The sequence below is a fragment of the Lepidochelys olivacea genome, assembly GCF_965140295.1.
Source record: "Lepidochelys olivacea isolate rLepOli2 genome assembly, chromosome: 12".
In the NCBI taxonomy this organism is placed as follows: Eukaryota; Metazoa; Chordata; order Testudines; family Cheloniidae; genus Lepidochelys; species Lepidochelys olivacea.
Genome location: NC_140422.1, coordinates 16,679,022 through 16,699,803, shown reverse-complemented (window position 1 = coordinate 16,699,803; position 20,782 = coordinate 16,679,022). Strand labels below are relative to the sequence as shown.

At 42.7% G+C, this 20,782-nt stretch overlaps 1 protein-coding gene across 1 annotated transcript in view; it reads right to left on the bottom strand.

Annotated features, from left to right (window-relative positions):
• The window catches only part of LOC311528902 (plasmanylethanolamine desaturase 1-like), a gene marked incomplete at its 5' end in the record, with an annotated part of 80,422 nt that extends 59,942 nt beyond the window's left edge, over positions 1-20,480 (bottom strand). Inside the window, 2 exons of the mRNA XM_084644397.1 lie at positions 19,389-19,775; positions 20,417-20,480. Of these exons, the coding sequence (XP_084500523.1) occupies positions 19,389-19,775; positions 20,417-20,480 (451 nt within the window). The remainder of the gene's footprint in view (positions 1-19,388; positions 19,776-20,416) is intronic.
• Positions 20,481-20,782: the final 302 nt, after the last annotated feature.

Genomic DNA, 20,782 nt, shown 5'->3' with positions numbered 1-20,782 from the left:
TTTGAATGATGTTTTGTCGGAGCTGGTTTCACTATCCACGCTGCTCCAGAAACGGGGCCTTACACCTCTTGAAGCATTTCACCCTCACCCAAAGTAAACTGAACAAGAGCAGAAGACAGTACCTTGGAGATTCAGTCTTATGGAGTGACAAATTTAAGGCTCTCTTAGATATGAGCTCTCAAGAAAATAATGAAACTGATACCATTTCCATAACAACTTTCATAAACATCTTGTGTGCACATTTGACAGACGGGTTTCCAGAGGATGAAGTCCAGGAGTGGTCCGCTTTTGATTGTGCAGCAATAGTTAAGTGTGATTTCAATTTTGAAATTCATCAGGTCAAATCCCTATGTTCAAAATACAAAGACTTTCTTGCTGAAGAGATTGTTATAGTCAGTCAGTACGACTTCAAGTTTGCAGTAGCCGAAAGAATCAAAAGCCAATTAGTTTTAAGTTTTCTGGATATGGTGACAGTTGCTCACCAGAACGAACAGTTTCAGGATCTTGCAAAGTTGATGGATATTGGAGGAACATTCCTAGCATCAAGTGCAGACTGTGAGCGTGTCTTTAGCTTAATGAACACTCTAAAAACCAAACTATGGAATCGTTTACAAGTAGATCATTTGGACATGCTGATGTGTATTAAGAGTTACCAGCTGGATGGAGGACTGATAGATCTGGACAGAGTTTATACCGAATGGGCAAATGAAAAAGATCGCAGGGAAAAACAGTAAGGTTAGTTTAGCAGTCTTTGACATTTTGACCAATAAGGAAATTAAAATGCATTTGTAATTACATATCTTATTCTTGGCTGATAATCATTTATTGATATTTTTAAAGAAAATTTTAAATTTAAAACACAAACTCTTGTTTCTCTTTTTTTACTTATGATGTCTCTATCTGAAAACCCATATAAATTGACACAAATTGAAAATTAAAACTTTTAAAATGTATAAGCATTTTACTTGCTTGGGCGCATTTGCCTCATGGCGCACAAATTTGCACAGAAGAAATTTTTTGCGTACACGGCCTGTCAAAAATTAGAGGGAACACTGTGAGTAACCTTGTCTTCTTCTTTGAGTAGCATCCCTCTGGGTGCTTCTCCTCAGGTGATTTCCAAGTAGTATCCATGAAGTAGGGAGCTTTGGATCAGAGTCCAGTGCTGAAGCCAACTCTGCACTCCCAAGGACTGCATCCGACCTAGAAGAACGAACCACTACATAATGCTTGGAAAAAAGTATGTTTCGAAGTCCAAGTAGTAGCTTTCACATCTCAGCAATGATAATGTGTTTAAGTAATACCATAAAGGTAGACAGAGACCTCATGGAATGGGCTAACACCCTAGGAGGAGGTTGTATATCGGCAGATGCATAAGAAGAAATCATACGCTCCAAAATCCACCTCAAGTTTCACTGGGAAGAGACCGTGGACCCTTTGGATGTAACAGAAAATGAGATGAACAGCCTGGGAGACCTTTTAAATGATTTGGTTCTGCCCAGACAGAAGAAAAATGCCCTCCTGACATCAAGAGTATGGAAGGCAGCATCTTCCCTAGTCTGATGTGGCTTCAGGAAAACAAAAATGGAGATGGATGACGTAGTTGATGTGAAACAATACCTTCAGGAAACTTGGGATGTGGACATAACTAAACATCATCTTTGAAAAACACTGTTTAATGTTTTCTCCGCAATGCTTTCACCTGAAGAATAAATGTGCTTTCTTATAAAGGGCTGCCTGGCAACTTATAACTGTTGGCAATTATGCTGTTCATAAGATTTCTGAAAGAAACCAAAGCACTGGCCCGTTTAGACAGTCTGGCTTGGTAGGAATAGCACAGTGTAAGCAGGGAACTATGCAGTCTGTCAGGAGGGAGAAAGATGTGGATCTCTGCCCAAAAGAGGTGACAGCTAAGGATCCAGGAGCCTCGTGTGGGTGTCCTCAAGAGACCATGCAGGGGGAATACAGGTGCAGTTGCTCTCTACTGTGACAACCTCAACAAGCTGATTATCTATCTCTTACTATGCCACATAAAATTTCTGCAGATAGTCAAAGTGGGAGGATTTGCAGAAACTGTAACACTCAAGGAAGATCATTCATTTTTACCAAGTTGACTCAAGCAAACAAAGAAAAAACATACCATTTGAGGGTCACAATGTAAGGTATATAAAAGGGGTTCTAGATTTAGTGTTATTAGTTTGGTTAAATTGGGTGAGATTTGTATCCCGAAGTGTCCAAATCCCTCAAAGGGTGGGAAGAGGATTATTGACATGAAAAATTAGAATATGCTGAATTAGTACCTAATGGTTTCCCCTCAGCCTTGATTAAATATACATGGACAGTTATAGTGACATAGGCCTTTAAGATACTGAATAGAGGGTGTGCTTCCAGACACAAAGCAAGAGGTCACATCTGGAAAGGACAATTTATGTTCTTTATAGTGGCTCGGCATGGCCTAAGTCTCAGTATAATCTCTGATAGCTAGTGCAATTGGTTCAGTGGAGACAACAAAGGGAAGATGGTGGTGCTCTTTAAGAAGAAAGCTTCTGCTGTTATGTGCCATTCAAACGAAGGAAAACCGTAGAACAGTTGGACAAAGGTTATAAAGCGATGTCCAAAATTCAATTTCTCTACTACTACTGAATGATAGCCCCAAAGAACCCTGTTGAATGTCTTCTCTGCATCTAATGCTAGGAGGTAGCCACATTAATTCACTTGGTTAACTTGATCAATATGCTTAAATGCTTGTTAAATTGTTATGAATTGTGCCTGCTCATTGAATAAAGCCAGACTGGTCAGCATGAATGAGTAGTGGTAGGGCAAAATAAAGTTGGTTTGCTAAGACTTTCACCAGTATTTTATTCATCAAGATTAATTAATGTATTAATCCTTGGAGCCCACTTATAGAACCTGCACAAAAAATGTGGCATTATGTTTAAAAGGGACGATGAAAGAGGAATCTTTGGTCCTCCTGCATCACACCCATCACCTGTCACTTTCACGCCTCTACAACATTCCACAAGACTAGAACGTTTCCCTTAAAGCACCCCCAATATGAGAGCAATAAAATTAGCTTGCAGGGACACAGTATAAGCACAACAAAGAATCTCAAATGGACTGTGCAGATTTGTGCAGAACATCTTCTTTCCTTTGGGGCATAGCCTCAACATTCACGTTTTTCCACTTTTTTTCTTTCATCTAATACATGGATAGTTCTACTTTCTACACCCCTATTCTTGTTGCAGCCACCACTATTGCTCCCGCATCCTATTTCTGCTTCCCCCAACCATCTGACTAGTTTCCTGAACATGTCCCACGGTCTTCTTTGACAGCCAATTACTTCCCTACCACTCTAGCACACTTACTTGAGTGTTGGAGGCAATACCTACCCTTCCATTGAGAGGATATGCCTGTCTTTTTTATTCAGATTTGCAACTAAGGATCCCTCTTGAACTTGCAGATGCTATTGGATGTACAGTGAGTGACTGTGGCCAAGTATGCTTTTTGAATCTGCAGTTGGCAAGGAGACCTATCCTTTCAGATATGAACCTAGTCATCAAAACTCATGCCTTTGTCACCTCCAAAACAAGTCACCGAAATGCATTTTATATGGGGGTACACTTGGAAGCTTCCTGTAGTGCAGAATGCAGTTGCCAGCTTACTTTGAAGGTATTTGCACCCATGCTCCAGAAGATGCATTGGCTGCTGCTTTCTTTCCATGTGCAATTCAAACTATTATCTTTGATCTATAAAGCCGTTTTCATTTGGACTCTCAGTATCTATGACACCCCCTCTTTCTGGGAGGTATCTCAACACTTGAGATCAGCTGGATAATTGTTCATCTGGGAGCTATGGGCAAGTCATTCTCAGCAGAGGGCCCTTCACTCTGGAATTTGCTTCCTGGCTTAGTCTGCCGGAGCTTGAACCTATTGACCATCAGGACACATTAACATTTTTCTTGAGAAGGATGATTGGGAATAAGAAGGCTTTAACTTGATGGAGAATCTTAGTTGGGGCTGAAAGATTGTAATGTTGGTATGAATCTGATCACCGCACATGTTTTTAAAAGTTTGAAAAGTGCCTAAAAGTAGTGTATAAACCAAAAGAATTAATAAATAATGATCACCACCCAACCACTTCTGCTTTAATCACCACCAGAGCAGCAGCAGTTTGAGCAGAGGCCAAATACAGCAAGTTTCCAATTGGCTAAGCCTCATCAATTAAATTTGGGATCTCAATCTTGTGAAATCTAACACAGGTTACCGTCAGAGAGTTTAACACTGCAGTCCATTATATTAAAAATACATAGCTTTTCAGCAGAAGGAAGGAGCCTGTCACAAAAACTGCATGTAAAGGGGGAAGCCCCTCTATTGTTCATCGAATTGAAAGAAAATTCAAATCAACACTTCTGTATTTCTCCAGCCACTCACCCATCAGTGAATCTCAAGGCCTTTTGCAAATGTTTATTAATTAAACCTCACAATGCCCCTGTAATGGTAGGTAAGGCACCAGATACAGGAATATCACAGCTGAATTTCAGCCATCCCTAGGGTGGAATACAGCAGCTGTTTAATGACACACACAGCAGTACTACACAACTCTTTAGAGCAGAAAGTGAACAATACCCACCATATCCAATCAGAACTTTGCTGGGGATTCAAATAGATGGCATGTAATTATCCAAGCTGTAATTTGGCCAGGACCCATACTCCTCCAAGAAGTCCCATAGGATCTTTTAATGATCGGACAATCTCTTTTGTGTCCCATCCAAAAGAGGACACTTCCAGAAGCACAGAGAAAAGCAACATCAGCAGAATCACCCACACCTTCCCAGAGCACCTGTTTCTTAGAGGTCTCCCCTGCAACTACTGGCCTGATCTATGAGATCTGGTATAGCAAAAATGGCAAAAATTATGCTAGAATGTATTTCCTAAAGAATAGCTAGGAAGCTAATCTCAATTTGTTCCTGAGAAAGAACACTTTTAATTTTTAAAAGTTTGCATGCTTTAATTTCAGACACCTGTTCTCTGCCAGTTTCACACAGGCCCAAGCCTTGAGATGTTGTGAATGGAAAAAAGAAACTTTTAATAAAATTTCTCCATGCTAATTAACAGGAAATGGAATAATATGATGCAAGGAAGAGACTACATTGAAGCAGGTAAAGCTTTAAATTAAGAAAAAGAAAAAAAAAAGAAAAAAACGTATGGACCTAAAAAGTGGGGAGAAGAAAGCTAATCTTAGGATAAAAAAGAAAAAAATCTAACACATTTTAGAAACCTAAAACCATAAAACAATCATATAAGAGAAAATTGAAAGTATGAATAAAAAATTGCAATATAAAAGCTTAGGCAAAGATGATAAAAGATGGTAAAAGATCAAAAACTAAAGTAATATCTCAAACAAAGACACTAAAGATGAAGAAAAGAGAGTTTGTATAAGAGCTAGTAAGTGTTCTTCAAAAGAATTGTATTTTAACTTTAAGGAAGATTTTGCCTTCTTAGAAGAGAGCCTTTTATGTGATGCTCCATTACTAAGGGTCATCAAGAGAATTACAGTAAAAACCTAATCTTTCCATTACATGAAAAATCAATCTAGCATATTTATTCTAAAAAACTATCAAAAGAGACACAATCACATAGTTAGGTTCTAACATTTGGGTTTTGTATATGAAAAAAATAAACAAAACACATGAACACCAGAAACCACAAGATAAAAAACACTTTTTTTGCTTTAAATTTAAATATGTCCCTGCCATGTTTGCGGCCCAAACACTGTATCAGAGAACTGAGTATTTCCTTGTCCTGGAAGAATGAATTGGAAAATAAAAAAAAAAAACAGAAGTCGTAAAGTGGTGAAACATAAATTAGAAATTAGTCTTAGAGGTCCAGATCCCAGGCTCTGGCCAAGGCGCACACACTAAAACTCAGGAGAGAATTGTGCAGACCGTGTGCCAGCATAAGATAGAAAAGCCTGAAGACTACTCTAATTTGCACCACTGCCAATTGCTCCAAGGGGCCAGTAGAGCAGCTAAGGAACAGCAAAGCACAGGGAAGTGCCAGGCAGAAACCCTTGCACCAGCCACGCCTCCTACAGTGTCTGCAGGTGAGGGATAGCATAAGGGCTGCTATGTATCTATCTATACAGACAAGCACACTCAAATTTAAAACATGAGATTCAATACACACATATTGTACCCCTAGGCATCTGTGATAATGTGGGCATGCATCCCCAGGGGAGGCCATATGCTGTTTTCATGGCTGCCCTTCACACTGGTTCTGCATTTTGCACAGGAGCCCAACCAACAAAAGCTGCATGGAGAATATACTGACTCAGCAGCATTCAGCCAACCTGGCCCATATTACCTTCTGAACTGTGCCATTTGCCTCCCTGACTCCTTCTGTACCACCAGAGTGGGCTTGCTACTGTCGGGCACCCCTGCAGGCAGTTTTTTGCTAGCAGAAGTCGGTGGAAAACACTCATGAATGTGTCCCAGGATTGTAACCCTCCAATACCTTTTTAGCAATCTGTGTACTTATGCAGTCCCTGTACATGAGAGCCTCCCAAGCACATTAAAACCCCTATTTTATGAACTAATTGGAGACTAAGTTCATAAAATTGAATATCTCAAAGTTATGGTAGGTATGGCGCACACCTGGCAGTCTGGTGCACTACTTTGCTTTCTTTTTGTCCTTCAAACCATGTGCTGGATGCTCCCCTGCTGCAGACCTCCTGATGTAGGTCTCTCCAAGAAATATTTATAAATCTATTTTATGGGTCAGAGATAAGGCTATTGGAATGCGTAAATCTTACTGCTGGTAACCAAATGTATGAGCTGCGAAGTATTACAATATGCTTTGTAAATGACCTTAACTCATCATTTTGATACTTTAACGTTTAGGTTTGTTTGAATTTTTTTTGCATAAAGGCTTAAAGTACTTACTGAAGCAACTGTAACTTTAAATGAAAGTATTTTATTTGAGAATATGATAGCTGTGCATTACACACACACATACACCCCTGAAAGATGATACAGTTAAAAAAAAAGAAACCACCACAAGTAATAGAACTCTCGGAATTAAAAAGTTTCAGCATTTCTCTCAAGCAGAAGGACACACCTGGCTAGTGACTGTGGATGCGATTGCACAAAAATCAGTATTATGGAAAGAGGGTGGTGGGGAAGCTAATAATTGGACCCTACTGATTCAATGTATAAGCTTTCCAACCTTAAGCAAGAACTCTATGGGAGACACCCACCACAGAGCCAGATCTGTGGACTTCTGTACCACAAAAGTCTGTGGTTCTTTTCTGCTGAACAGAGCCCAGTGAGATTAAGATAAAATGCTTCCTCTCTACATGGCTCTTTTAACAAATCAAGGATTTTGCATGTGACAATGGACTGTGTTAAAGCATTTATTTCCCCCTTTTTATTACATCTTTCAGTAAATTAGGATTTTAATATTGCCAAAAAAATTGCAGAAATATCCCCTTTATGTGAGAATAAGTATACTGAAAGAGACAACAACTTCTTAAAAATCCATACATAATAAGGAATAAGGGAACAGGCTATTCAGCTATTCATTTAAGACACTCTCCCCTTCACAAAATAATGCTAACAGTATTATTTTATTCCCAGACCCGCAACAATGCCTAACCCTACTCTTCATTTCAGGGTTCCCCACAATGAATGTAGCAAGCAGGATAATACAGAGTTCCCTACAGAGGTCCACTACTTAGCAGGGAAGGAAAGTTATTAGTGGGTAACATCATGAAGGCTGAAGTGTTTAATGCCTGTTTTGCTTCAGTCTTCACTAAAAGGGTTAAATTGTGACCGGCTGCTTAACACAGTATTAGCTACAAGGGTGAAGGAATCCAAACCCAAAACAGGAAAAGAACAGATTTAAGAATATTTAGATAAGTTAGATATATTCAAGTCAGCAGGGCCTGATAAAATTCATCCTAGGGTACTTAAGGAACAAGCTGAAGCAATCTTAGAACCATCAGCAATTATGTTTCATAATCCATGCAGGATGGGTGAGGTCCAAGAAAACTGGAGAAGGGCAAACATAGCACCAATCTTTAAAAAGAGGAATAAAGATGTCCCAGGGAATTATAGACAAGTCAGCTGAACTTCGATGACTTGGATAATGAATTGGCATGAATGCTTATAAAATCTGTGGATGACCTCAAGCTGGGAGGGGTTGCAATCATTTTGGATGACAGGATTAGAATTCCAAGTGTCCTTGACTAATTGGAGAATTGGTCTGAAATCAACAAGAGCAAAACACTTCAGTAAGGAAGGGAAAAAATCAAATGCACAACTACAAAATGGGGAATAACTGGATAGCCAACTGAACTGCTGAAAAGGCTTTCAGAGTTATAGTGTTTAATCACAAATTAAATGTGAGCCAACAACATGAAGTTGCGAAAAAGGCAAGCATCATTCAGGTTATATTAACAGGAGCGTCCTATGCATGACATGGGAGGTGAGGCCTCAGCTGGAGTACTGCATCCAGTTTTGTGCGCCACACTTTAGGAAAGATGTGGATAAAATGGAGAAAGTCCACAGAAGAGCAATAAAATATTTTTTTTTAGAAGATGTGATAGATGAGGAAAGGATAAAAATGGGCATGGATAATCCTGAAAAAAGAAAACGGAAGGGCAACCTGACACCAGTCTTCAAATATGTTAAGAGCTTTTTTAAAGAAGAGGGTAAGCAATTGTCCTCCATCTCCACTGAAGGTAGAACAAAAAGTAATTGGTGTAATCTATAGCAAGGGAGATTTTAGGTTAGAGATTAGAAAAAGTTTTCTAACTATAAGGATAATTATGCACTGGCTTCCAAGGGAGATTATGGAACCCCCATTTTTGGAGGTGTTTAAGACAGGTTGGAAAACACCTTTCAGGGAAGGTCTAGGTGTATTTAGTCCTGCCTCAGTGCAGGTGGATGCACTAGCTGACCTCTTGAGATCCTTCCCAGCCCTACATTTCTATTTCAAAGGAAAACTGCGAAGTGTTTTTTTTTCTTATACAGTCTGTAAAATCACAAAGCAGAGGCAGCTCAATTCATACTCACCCCTCCTTCCATTCTCCCAAGCAATGACATATACTGACATAACTCATGCATCCTTGCAGCCGTTATCAAAGACGTAGCCCAATTGGTGGGATTCATAGAAGTTTTAAACCTTGCCCTTTGTGGTGGGAAACCACCTCTCCTGTTATCTGTGGGGACGGCACCACCTAAACAGAGTCTGACCACTATATCTACAACTCAAGATCGCAAGGTTAGGGAGTTCTGGTTTAATTTAACCAACAGAACAGGAGCAGTGCTACTAGAAACAGTGAGGACTTGACTCCAGGAGATAAGATCACCTTTTAACCACACTAGCTTGATGGGGACAGGACAACACACAGTATCTGGATACTATAGTGAGGGGCAGAAATGTAACACACTAACACAGTGTATGATAAATATTCTGATTGGCTCCTGGAAAGGAATGGGGACAAATGGCCCTATAAAAGCTGTTCTATATCACTTGATAGAGGGTACGAAACAGAACAGCTGTGAAGCACTGAGGAAAGTGTTACAGCTGACTCTTAATCCATTAAGGGTATATATATTTATTGGGTTATTAGAAGCAGGAAAGAGGAAAGCATGACAGAACAAGGGTTATTGTGCCAGTTAAAAACTACACCATTTTACACTTTAAAATGGATTTCTCCTTTAACAATAGCTTCGCAATAACAACCCAAAGAACAGTTGCAGCTCATAACATCTACATGAAGTTGGAACTGCAACATGCAGTCAGGTAGTAATTGCAGGGCTTACACAGAGTTACAAAGATGGCTTGGTTAGAGCAGTTTGTCTGCAGCCTTGTCATGTGACTTCAGAGGGGGTGGTGACAGTGTCACAAAAGAACTATAAATTAAGCCTCAAAAATTCTATTATCCCATTTTACAGATGGAAAAGAGAAGTTATTTGGCACATAGGAGTTATTTTCCTGAAGTGATGCAGACAGCCTGTAGCACAGTGGGCAACAAAACATACACCTCCAGAATCCCTATGTCCTAATTTAGCTACAGTACCATGTTACAAAGATCATGATATAATATGTCAAAAGCATTATTTCACAATTACTCAAATTTTACAATCCAAGGACATTATTTTGCACAGATACTCGAAGCTACAGTTTCTATTTGTTGCACTATATATATATATAATTTTATTGACTAAAAGTACAATTTGTAAAGCATTCACAAAAACAGCATGAGTGTGCTATATTGATTCCTTTGCTTGTCTCTTATCATGAACAATAGTCTATTGCCCAATCGCACTATCTAAAATTGTCATCACTGTGGTATTTGAGTGCTCTATTGTCCAGCTTTCTAGCAATGGCAGAGAATAATAACAAGTTGCATAGTGCTGTTTACTCAGAAAAAAAAAAGATGCAAAACATTAACTCAATTGTTATTTTAACAAAAACAACATTCCTGCTTTTATGTCAAATGGTCAACACCTACCAATGTGGATACATCTTATACGCATTACATGGTCTATTGCTGGTGACATTAAGTATTCCTCTCAACCATTTCACAGCTGAAACTATGTTCTGGAGTTGTTCTTTCATTAAGTTTCCCATGAAAAAGTGTTTTAAAGTAAGGGGGAGGGAGGAGTTTACAAAACTAAGAAGTTAGTAGAATCCATTGGTCTCTTGGGTTCCATGTATCTAGTATACTAAAATCAAATTCAGGCACTGCAATAATAATACAACCTATATGGTCAGCTCTCATGGGGATGAAAATAATAGAATTACCTAGAATAGCCAGACGTTATGTACCAACGGTCTTTGGGAGGGGTTTACAATGAACAGTGTGCGTGTGTGGAGGGGTATCACATAGATAGTACTAAAGCGTGATGAGCTAGTTTTGCTAAGAGATGTCAGTGCTCCAGTTTGAGAGAATTGTGTCATGTGGGAAAAATCTCCCAGGAAACCTGGCCTTAGGAAAGAGACTGTCACTAGGTTAAGTTTGTTAAAACTATGCAACTGGAAGCTCAAGGCAATACAGAACATGCTGTCAGCATAAACTCTAAGTGAATCATACTTGGAACGTACCACATTAAAAGCTCAGGATCCTAAAGTTACATGGTAGTAACCCTCAGTTAATTTCAGCATGCTGAAAGCACAAATTGTAAAAGCAAATTGACATGGGACCTTGCCATTCCTCGGTAGTTTCAGAAATACCCCTGTAACTGGTGGGAAGTCACACAAATGTGATGGATTGAAGGTTGTTAAGAAAGACTACAGGAAGTAAAAAAAGAAAGCAAACACATAAAAACCCCACCAGTTCACTTTAGTTGTTAGAGGACATTTTTAAAAGTCTTTGGAAAAAAATTAGAAAACCTGTGGAAAATGTTTTTTTAAAAAAAAACAGCTTGACGGAATCAGTAGGGGATGCTCTGAAACTAATGAGAAAATGCAGGCAAGCAAGAGAGGTAGATCAGGTCAGAAATGCCAGATATGATGGAAGAACTGTATGATGTGACAGTGGAGGCCCTGGAGACAACAGACAAAGACAGAAAAGCAGAGAAAGAAACAGTGCTCAAGGGATGGTACCGACAGAGAAAGAAGCAGGTTTTCTAGCAGAGAGGGAAAAAAAACTTGAGGACCCACAGAAAGCCAATACATAAGAACCAAAACTGTTTGCCAATCCTATTTATTCTGAATTAATCATGCAGAGTGACAGAGCTCGAACTGGGGTGGGGGTGGGGAATACTGAAGATAAGAATAGTAGAGACGGTACATTGGTAGGTTGCTTAAGTTTTTGAAAGAGTGATTGCATAAGCCGTTTTAAAGAAAGGTGGCCACCATATGCAGCAGAGATCTTCTGAAGGATGAAAGAGAGAGAGAGCGAAGCTGCAGATCATGCTGATGCCAAACAGACAATGAACATGGAGAGAGCTGCAGCTTCCAAAAAGCTACAGAAAGCACTAAATCCAAAAGAGGGAGTGGGATAAGAAAGGCCACCCAAGAACATGTGGAATCAAAGTGGAGGTACTAAAAGGACAGCAGATTAGAAGAAGAAGAGGCACAGCAGATCAGTGGTCAGAAGCAGAGAAATCTCATTTTATAATCTGTGCAGCATGAAGGGCAAAAAAAAAAAAGTAACACAGAGCTGGAAGAAAGCAGTTGTTATACCATACAACAAGGAAATCATAAAGAATAGTTAAGAATGTCCATGAAACAGACCTGTCAAGGGTTCCAAGGAAAATGTAAAACAGGGTACAGGGTCACCTGAAATAAGTAAGAAACTGAATAAAGTTAGCACCAGGAAAGGCAAAAGTAGTACTTAGTTAAATTTCCACCTATAACAAATAACAGAGAAGTACCAGAAATTTGGATCTGACCTGTAGGCGTGTTTTCTGGACTTTAAACATTTATGGATTTTCTTTGGTGAAAGGAAGCTATTGGAGTTAAATGGTGTGCCAAGGAAGATCACACAGTTACTCACAGAGTTAAACAAGGGCACTGAAGCCTATGTTAGGGTTACAGGATAGAAAGTGCTGAATCTCTCTTACTTACTCTTTTCAACATTAATGAATCACATACTGAGGTCAATGGGAAACACAGAATAAAGTTGGAAGGAGCATCTGTTAGTTGATCTTGATGAGGAAGATTATGATACTGTACCTCGTTAGGAGAAAGGTTAATTGAGAGAAGAACTAAAGCAAGGAAAGAATATACTAATTCCCTTAAAGAAAAAATTAACGCTTGTGGGAAAGCAGGCTGAGATGCGAGTAACTCTCTCTTTTAGACCAGAAGGAACTAGAGAAAGTAAGTTATTGGATTCATTTTAAAAACATGTGCCAAGGACAGGACCTAAGTGAGAAGGAAGTAAAGTAAACATTTCTTTTGTGAAGCATGTTAAATGGGTTTTAATCCATTCTCTTATACTTTCAAATATTTGAGGCAGGGAGAGGACTGGGTAGGATTGTTTTTGTTGTGAAGTGCTGTGAGTTGAGCATGAGTAGCATCATATCTGGATTTTAGGACTACCACTGTAAGGAGGCAAAAAGCTAAATGAGCTAAATCCACATGAGAGGCAGAAGAAAGTAATCCAGTAGGTGTTGGTTTGCTGTTGAACAGCAAGTGACAAGTGACCTCCTGATGTCCCTTCCAACTCTGATATTCTATGATTCTAAGAGAGTTTGAGCAATTAATGCCAACAGGTACTTTTAACAGAACTCAGTCCACCCAGTACCAAGGTCCAGAGAATCTGTAATCTTTGCTGTCACACTGAATATCACTTACCACTCATAATTAATGGAAGTATTTTTGTACAGGAGAATTACTCAGTGTGAGCATGTGTCACAGAATCAGGCCCTCACTGAAGATGTGGTGATATTTAAGCTACAATAGTGAAGAATTTGCAGTGAAGATTCAGAGGTAAATACCTGGATCAGATTGAAAGAGTTACTTCCACGAGGTACATAAAAACACATGCACGAGGAAATCAGGACAAGGTGCTGGTGATAGAAATATCTCTGTGCTGTTTCTGACTGACTGACTGAAACACATATGCATAAAACTGTCACAGGGAGTAGCCAGACAGGATTTCCTTTGTATGAAGTTTTTTTTTTTAAAAAAATACGCAAGTTTTTCTGCATTGATTGAGTCATTGTGTAATGTGTATGTTATCATTTCTGAGCAACATCCAACCAGCGTCAAAATACCAGTAGATCATTTATTGAAATTATTTACCTGCTTAAGGATCATCACTTTTCCTGATGTGATGCAACAAAGCTTATTTTAAACCAGCTGTGCAGCAGTTTTTAATAGATGGAAAGAGACTGAAAGGTAACTTTGATGTGTAGGCTCTAGACACTCATTTGAAAATTATACTGACATCCTTTGTAAAGTGCTTTCAAATCTACTGATGAAGGTGAGATATTGTTATAACCATTTGTGTCTGCACATGGAGGAAGGTGTGAGGGTGGAGGAGCCAGCTCCACTTCCTTTGTCACACTGATACCAGCAGTAACTTCTCCAGCATGAGGGGAATTCTCTGCCTGATGGCTATGACCAGAATCCTTCCACTTGGTGCCACCTGAGCAGTGCAAAGTAAACGTAGTGGACCGGAAATTCCAAATCAAAGATCAAAGCTTTGGTATATTGGTTCTGAACATAATTGCTTGAATGAGTATCTTCTTATACATAACAGCAATAATATGCATGCTGAAAATGAATCCAGGTCAGTCCTTGGGGTCCACAAAGCTTGCAACCCAGGCTCCCCTGGATTGAGAGAGAGCGCATGTGTGTCTGTGTGCATGCAGAACATGACCTTGATTCCACAAACAGGTTCACTTGCACTGACCCTTTCACATATATTGAGTCCCGCTGGCATCAACAGCACTTAGCATAGGTGTAAAGATCTGTACCACCTATCCATTTGCAGACTGGGAGCCTGCGTTAGTAAACTGGGTCCTAGCTCTGTGGAGTGCCGCACCTTTTCTTTGAGACCTGCAATTGAAACAAATTCCAGAACTGTGACCCCCCCCCGCCCCCGATCTAAACTGCATTTTTCCAAGGAGGAGGAGGAGTACCATTTCCAGATTATGAACGCAACAGTGATATTAAACAAAAATACAAGTTACACCAAAAACTTCAATATTCAAAGAGAGACTTCACAAAATAGCATTTTTACCTTATATTTATTTAGCTGCACATGCTCCTATTCTGGACATACATTCAACACAGATTTTTAGCTGCAGAAAGAACTTTTCACCATTTCTTGATTGTTAGGGCTCATTTTTTATGTTTTAGTTACAAACATGTTGAAATTACAATTGTATTATTTTAAACTGTATACACAAATTAGTTGCCACTCTGAAGCCTAAAAATGTCACTGTTCAAGGCTAATTAAGAATGATTTTACTATTATATAATTACATCTAAAGAATTTTTTAGGAAAACGGGCATAGATATAGTTGTGCTATTCACATTAACATTAATGGAAGTCATGCGGCTCAATCTGTGACACACTGTGCCAAAAATACCCCCTAATCCACAGACATGACCTTTTCATTGTAAAATACAAGGTTTCAAAACCAGTTGAAAAATTAACCCTTCAGACCCCATCTCCATTAAAATTACAAACATCTTAGCAATTTGCTTTTCATGAAATAAACATGGATACTCCACCAGATGGGACCTCTTTTTAATGAGTAACATACACAAACCTCTTCAGAGGTTGGCAACAATGTCAAATTCAAGGCTTTTGCTTTCTCCATATTACTGAAAGTGTCATCATTGTCTCCAGTGACCAATTCCTAGACAAATCCAAAGGTCTCTTCACTCTATTTGTTCTCCTTGACCTCTTACCTACCTTAACATCATGGATTGCCCTCTTTACAAAGACACTCCCCCCTCCTTGGGCTTCCAGCACAGTGTGCTATCGTTCTACTTTGGGACTACTCTTTCCGCATCTCCTCTAGCTAGGTCTCATCTTCCCATCTCCCCATATCTGTAGGTAGCCCACAGGGTTCTCACTTCAGTCTCCTCCTTCAAATGCTAATTACTAAGGTGACATATCCACAGTTAAAACACAGATACAATACTTATGCCACCAAGTCCCAACTCCACCTCTCCCCATCTGTCACCAGTGACATCTTTCTGGATGTCCCGCCATTATCTTAACTCACTATGACAAAAGCCAAATTTCTTAGCTTCCATCCAAAACCCTCTTCCTTATTGCACTACTTACTTTATCACTGTTATTAAAACCACTACTCTCCCTGCCATACAATCTTGCAATCTTAATGTTCTGTTCTTCTCCCTGCTGTCTTTCAGCCCATTTCCAGAATCATGCTCTTGCCAAGTCCTGTCACTTCTTCCACTATATTTAAATATCTGACCCTTCCTCTCTGTACATTTTATGACAAACCCAGTCCACATTATGATCATCTCTTACCTCATGATCTGCAACTGCCTTCAGTCCTCCTACTTCACTAGTCTATCCAAAACACTGCAAGCTAAAACACCATCTGCCATTCCAACCACTTTGTCCCTGCTCTCAACTAACTTCGCTGGGCCTTCCACCTTTCAATCAAACATATGCTCTTTATTCTCAAATCCCAAGTCCTGCTCTAGCTCTGCTTGAGCCTACTTCTCAGCACTCATTTCCACCTCTACCCCAGACAGAAGCTGGAATACCAATCAATCCTCTCTCCCTAATGTTCCCTTTGTCTCTTCCACTTGACCTTTCTATTATCATGCTGTCCCCTCCACTTTGAGCAGCTTCCCTCTTCCCCGAAGCAAGCACCCTCACTCTCCCTCAAATTCCTCCTCAGTGCTTACTTCTTTCACTTATACTTCAAAGGCTGCTCTCTTCTCCAAAGCCCTCAGTTCCTGATCCTCTGTCATTTGTGTGGTATCTGCCTAAATTAGATTAGGAGCTCCTCAGTGAAAGAGCCTAATCTTCCGATGCAACTGTAAAGTGGTATATACAACTAAAACACCGTATAAACAACAGTAACTTTTCTACATCTTCAACATATTTGGGACTGTCCGGAAAAAAAAACACCCAAAAATACTGGCCACATAAAACTTGAGCAAGTGTAACACTTAACTTGAAAAAATTTATGAAGTGTTTATTAAATACTGATCTGTTAGAACAAACAGTGATTTGCTAGTAGAGTCCTCCTGAGGCCAAAGGGGGGCGGGGGGAGGCCCTGTCAAGCTCTTTGTTTGTTCAAGGCCAGGGTACATCACCACATCAATCGGCTTCACCCATGACTCCGGGAGCGGACCACCTCTTTGATTGAGACCACAGTTCAAGCTCCATTCAACCCCATTCTCTGTCAAGACTGCTGACAAGGAGACCAATTAGTGCTACGTTTGTCATGCGGACTCTCATTCAAATAGATTGAGATCACTAACTCATTTCACGTAGGACACTGAACAACCTGAAGATGGTAGCCACCTCCAGTCACAACCAACTTGTCTCACATTGAAGGTGGCAAAAAGTGGGTCTGGTGACTTTTGGTAAGAAAAAGGAAATGTTAGACAAAACGCCATTTGAAGAGTATCTACTACACGTATGCAATATCAAACTAGCATTCAGCTCCGCTGATCTGAATGAAACATTCTATAGAAGACACAATGTTAGCAACACTGACATTCCTAGAACCAAAGTAAATGCACCAGTGCTAGACCAAGAATGGAAAAAAAATGCCTAAAATTTTCAGTGTAGATGCAGTCAAGTGGTTAGCACACTAACATCATTCCACTGCCCGTCTAGTCAAAATTTTCAAGAGTGATTAGTGATATTGGGTGCCCAACCTGAGATGCCTTAAATGTGTGTGATCATCAGATAGTAGGAGCTCAGTCCCCTTCAGACAATCAGTTTGGGCACCCAAAATCACTGGTTACTTTTGAAAACCATAGTCTGTGGCTAGACGCTAAAGATTACTATCACAGAAAGAGATTACAGGGTGAAAAATATGTAAAATCTATTTTCCAAGAGAAAAGGAGGACTTGTGGCACCTTAGAGACTAACCAATTTATCTGAGCATGAGCTTTCGTGAGCTACAGCTCACTTCATCGGATGCACAAAAGCTCATGCTCAAATAAATTGGTTAGTCTCTAAGGTGCCACAAGTCCTCCTTTTCTTTTTGCGAATACAGACTAACACGGCTGTTACTCTGAAACTTTTCCAAGAGAGTTTACTTTGTGCATTTGACATCACTCTACGCAGCTAGTCAGTTTCCTCTCTAGTTGCCTGGCCCTTTCAGACAGCACAGAAAAATGTTTTAAAAGATTAGAAAATATGATTGTAAAACCACAAAAGTATGGGGGACTCAGAGGTGGCTATAATACCCCCCAAACTACTTTTGACTTTTTATTTTTAAATTAATTAGATTTGGAATCCCTCTATCCCCGGCCTGGACATCCATCTCTAAGGCGGTATTTAAAGTCTTCACCTTAACATTGTCACTTCTTCATATGTTGTTCTATTACACTTTTACAGAGGACATGCAGCAATGTTGCCCTGTCCATCTAGCTGTTATCTTGAGTGTTTCACGCTGTCCATTGAACTAAAAAAGCAGCCACAGTCACCCAAATGGGCTTGGACTGAAAACCAGGATATTAGATTATGAAGCTAAAAGGTGCCAGGGCGAAGAAGAGCCCCAGTTTGGGCTCAGGGAATGGTTAGATCAGTGCAATCTACATTGAACACCGCGAGAAGTACGCAGCACCTGGGGCTTTGGAGCCAGGGGATAAGGCCCCTCCACTTTCCGCAGCTGTGGGAATCAGTGCGATGGGCGCGAGGTCCCGGGCCGCCACATTCGCCCTCCCTTCACGCCCCGTATCCGCGGGGCTCTGGGCCACTTTGCACCACGCTCGCCTACGAACTGCATGAAGCAGCGGAAGCAGCTGGGGGGGGGCCGAGGAGGATTAAAGCGCCTCGGCAAGCCGGGGGCAGGATGGCATTAGCCCCTCCCTCCGCGCGAGGTCCCTGCGGGCGGGCCGGGGGCGCGCGCGGCTCACCGGGCGAGTGGAGCCGGGCCAGCGGGCGGGCCCCGGCGCGCTGCGGGCCCCCGCCCGGTGCTGCTTGCCGTTGGGGTCCTCCTCGGCCGTGGAGCGGTGCTCGATCTCCAGCTCGCCGCCATGCTCCCAGCTCCGCCGGAGAGCGGGGCTCCGGGCAGGCGGCGGCGGCGGCGGCGCCGCGGAGCAAAGCGAGAGGCGAGCGCACCTGAGAAGGCGGCAGCCCGGGCGGGGAGCGCCCAGCCCGGCGTAGGGGGAGCCGCCCTCCCCGCGGCGGCCACGCGCCCACACCGGGCGAGGGGCGTCAGCCCGGGGGAGATTCCCGCAGCTCCCCCGGGGTCCGGCCCCGCACACAGGGGAGCCCCGCCGGCTGCACGCGGCGCCAGCCCTGGGCGAACTCGCCGCAGCCCCCGCTCCATGAGCAGCGCCCGCTCCGTGTCCCCCGCCCGGGGCGGCGGCGGCAGCTCCCTCCCCTGGGGGTTGGGCGCGGCGAGCCCGAGGGGAGCAGCGCGGGAGCCCCCACTGAACCAGTAGGCCAGGTCCCCCCGGCGGAGACGCGGGGGGGAGCTGCAGCTGGGCAGGAGACGCGGGGCAGGGGCTGCTCCCGCTCCAGGGCGTCTCCACCCCGGCCCGCGCCCTTTCGGCTCCCGCATCCCCGCCTGGAGCGGGGGCGGCCGCTGGGGGGGGCCTTCAAGGCACGCGTCGCCCCCCCCCCCGGCTCCCCCGGGGTTACAGCTGGCTGGGGAGGAGACCGGCGCCCACCTGCCCCACGTGGGGGCGCCCACGGCTACCGGGCGGCTGGGGTGTCCCCCTTCCCTAGTTGGGGATGGTCGCCCGCCCGCCCCTCACCTGCAGTCCGGCTGGTGGCCCCGGCGTGCCCCCGCTGACGGGGCCGCCCGCCGACACCGGCTGCGCCCCTTCCTGGCCGAGCGGGGCCGAGCCGTCCTCCCGCTACTGCGAGCCCGGCTGCCGCTTGGGACGCGGCGGGGCTGCCCCTCCCCTGGTCCCGCGGCTCGCCCCACGCCTCCCTGACCAGCTGGCGGCTGCTGCTCCCCTGAGCCTGCCGGCCCCGGGCCCGGTTACCCGAACCACCCCGCGCTGCCGGGGTAACAACCCGAGTCTCCGCGTGCCCAATCCCGCCTGGCTCAGGACTGGAGTGCAGGGTTGGGTTAGGAAACGCTCTGACGAGAGCTCCCGCGACGCGGTGTGGGGACCAGGTTGTGGGCAATGGCCTGGCTAGGGGAAGAGATGAGATAGACTCATAGACTATCAGAGTTGGAAGGGACCTCAGGAGATCATCTTGTCCAAGCCCCTGCTCAAAGCAGGCACAATCCCCAATATTTTTTTTTATCCCTAAATGGACCCCTCAAGGATTGAACTCACAATCCTGGGTTTAGCAGGCCAATGCTCAAACCACTGGTAGAGGGGGGCCTGCAGGGACCCCTGTATTTGGGTTACCTAGCATGGTCCAGTGTAAGACTCTTGGGACCATATTCTGTGTAGCTCTGTCACCCCTGTGTTTGCAGCAGGCTTTTGAAATATGGCAGTGGCATGGCCTGGGGGTTGCAGGGGGAGTACCTTTTGTTGATCACCTGTATATCTGTTCAGATTTGGGAGTGATTATACACTATTGAAACAATTCTTTCTTGGTCTTGTTGTTAGGAACCACAGGGCTCCTCCTTGTGTCATAGGCATCCTCCAGGTACTGATTTAATTCAGGAGATCACACAGTTGCATTTTTCTATGCCAAACGCTGGACACTCATACTTTTCTCTCATTCACATAATTCTTTGCTATGATTACTGGGGACTTGTATAAATAGACCAAAACCAGTGATCATGGACATAGTGCTTTCAACTCCTAACTACTGTACAAACATGAACTAATGAATTTTAGCACTTCAACAATCTCCAGAGCCACCTGGCCTTCACCATTTCCCATACTTTCAGAAAAGCTGCAGGCTCAAGATGTTTAATGTAACAAACCTTAAAATTCTCCTCTCATGGCCACTCTTCCTTCTGCAACCAACACCTTTCCCTAGTCCACCTGTGCCATGCCATCAGTCGGACAATGGATGGGATATTTACTTAATTTTTGAAGCAATTAGCCAAAGATAAGGTCCACATTAGAATAATGGTAACTCACCTGGACCTCAGTAGTCATCTCAGATCAGCAGCAACTGAACGATAATACAGACAAATTGGTCTGAGTTTGACCTTTTGACTAAAATCAAGTGTAGTACT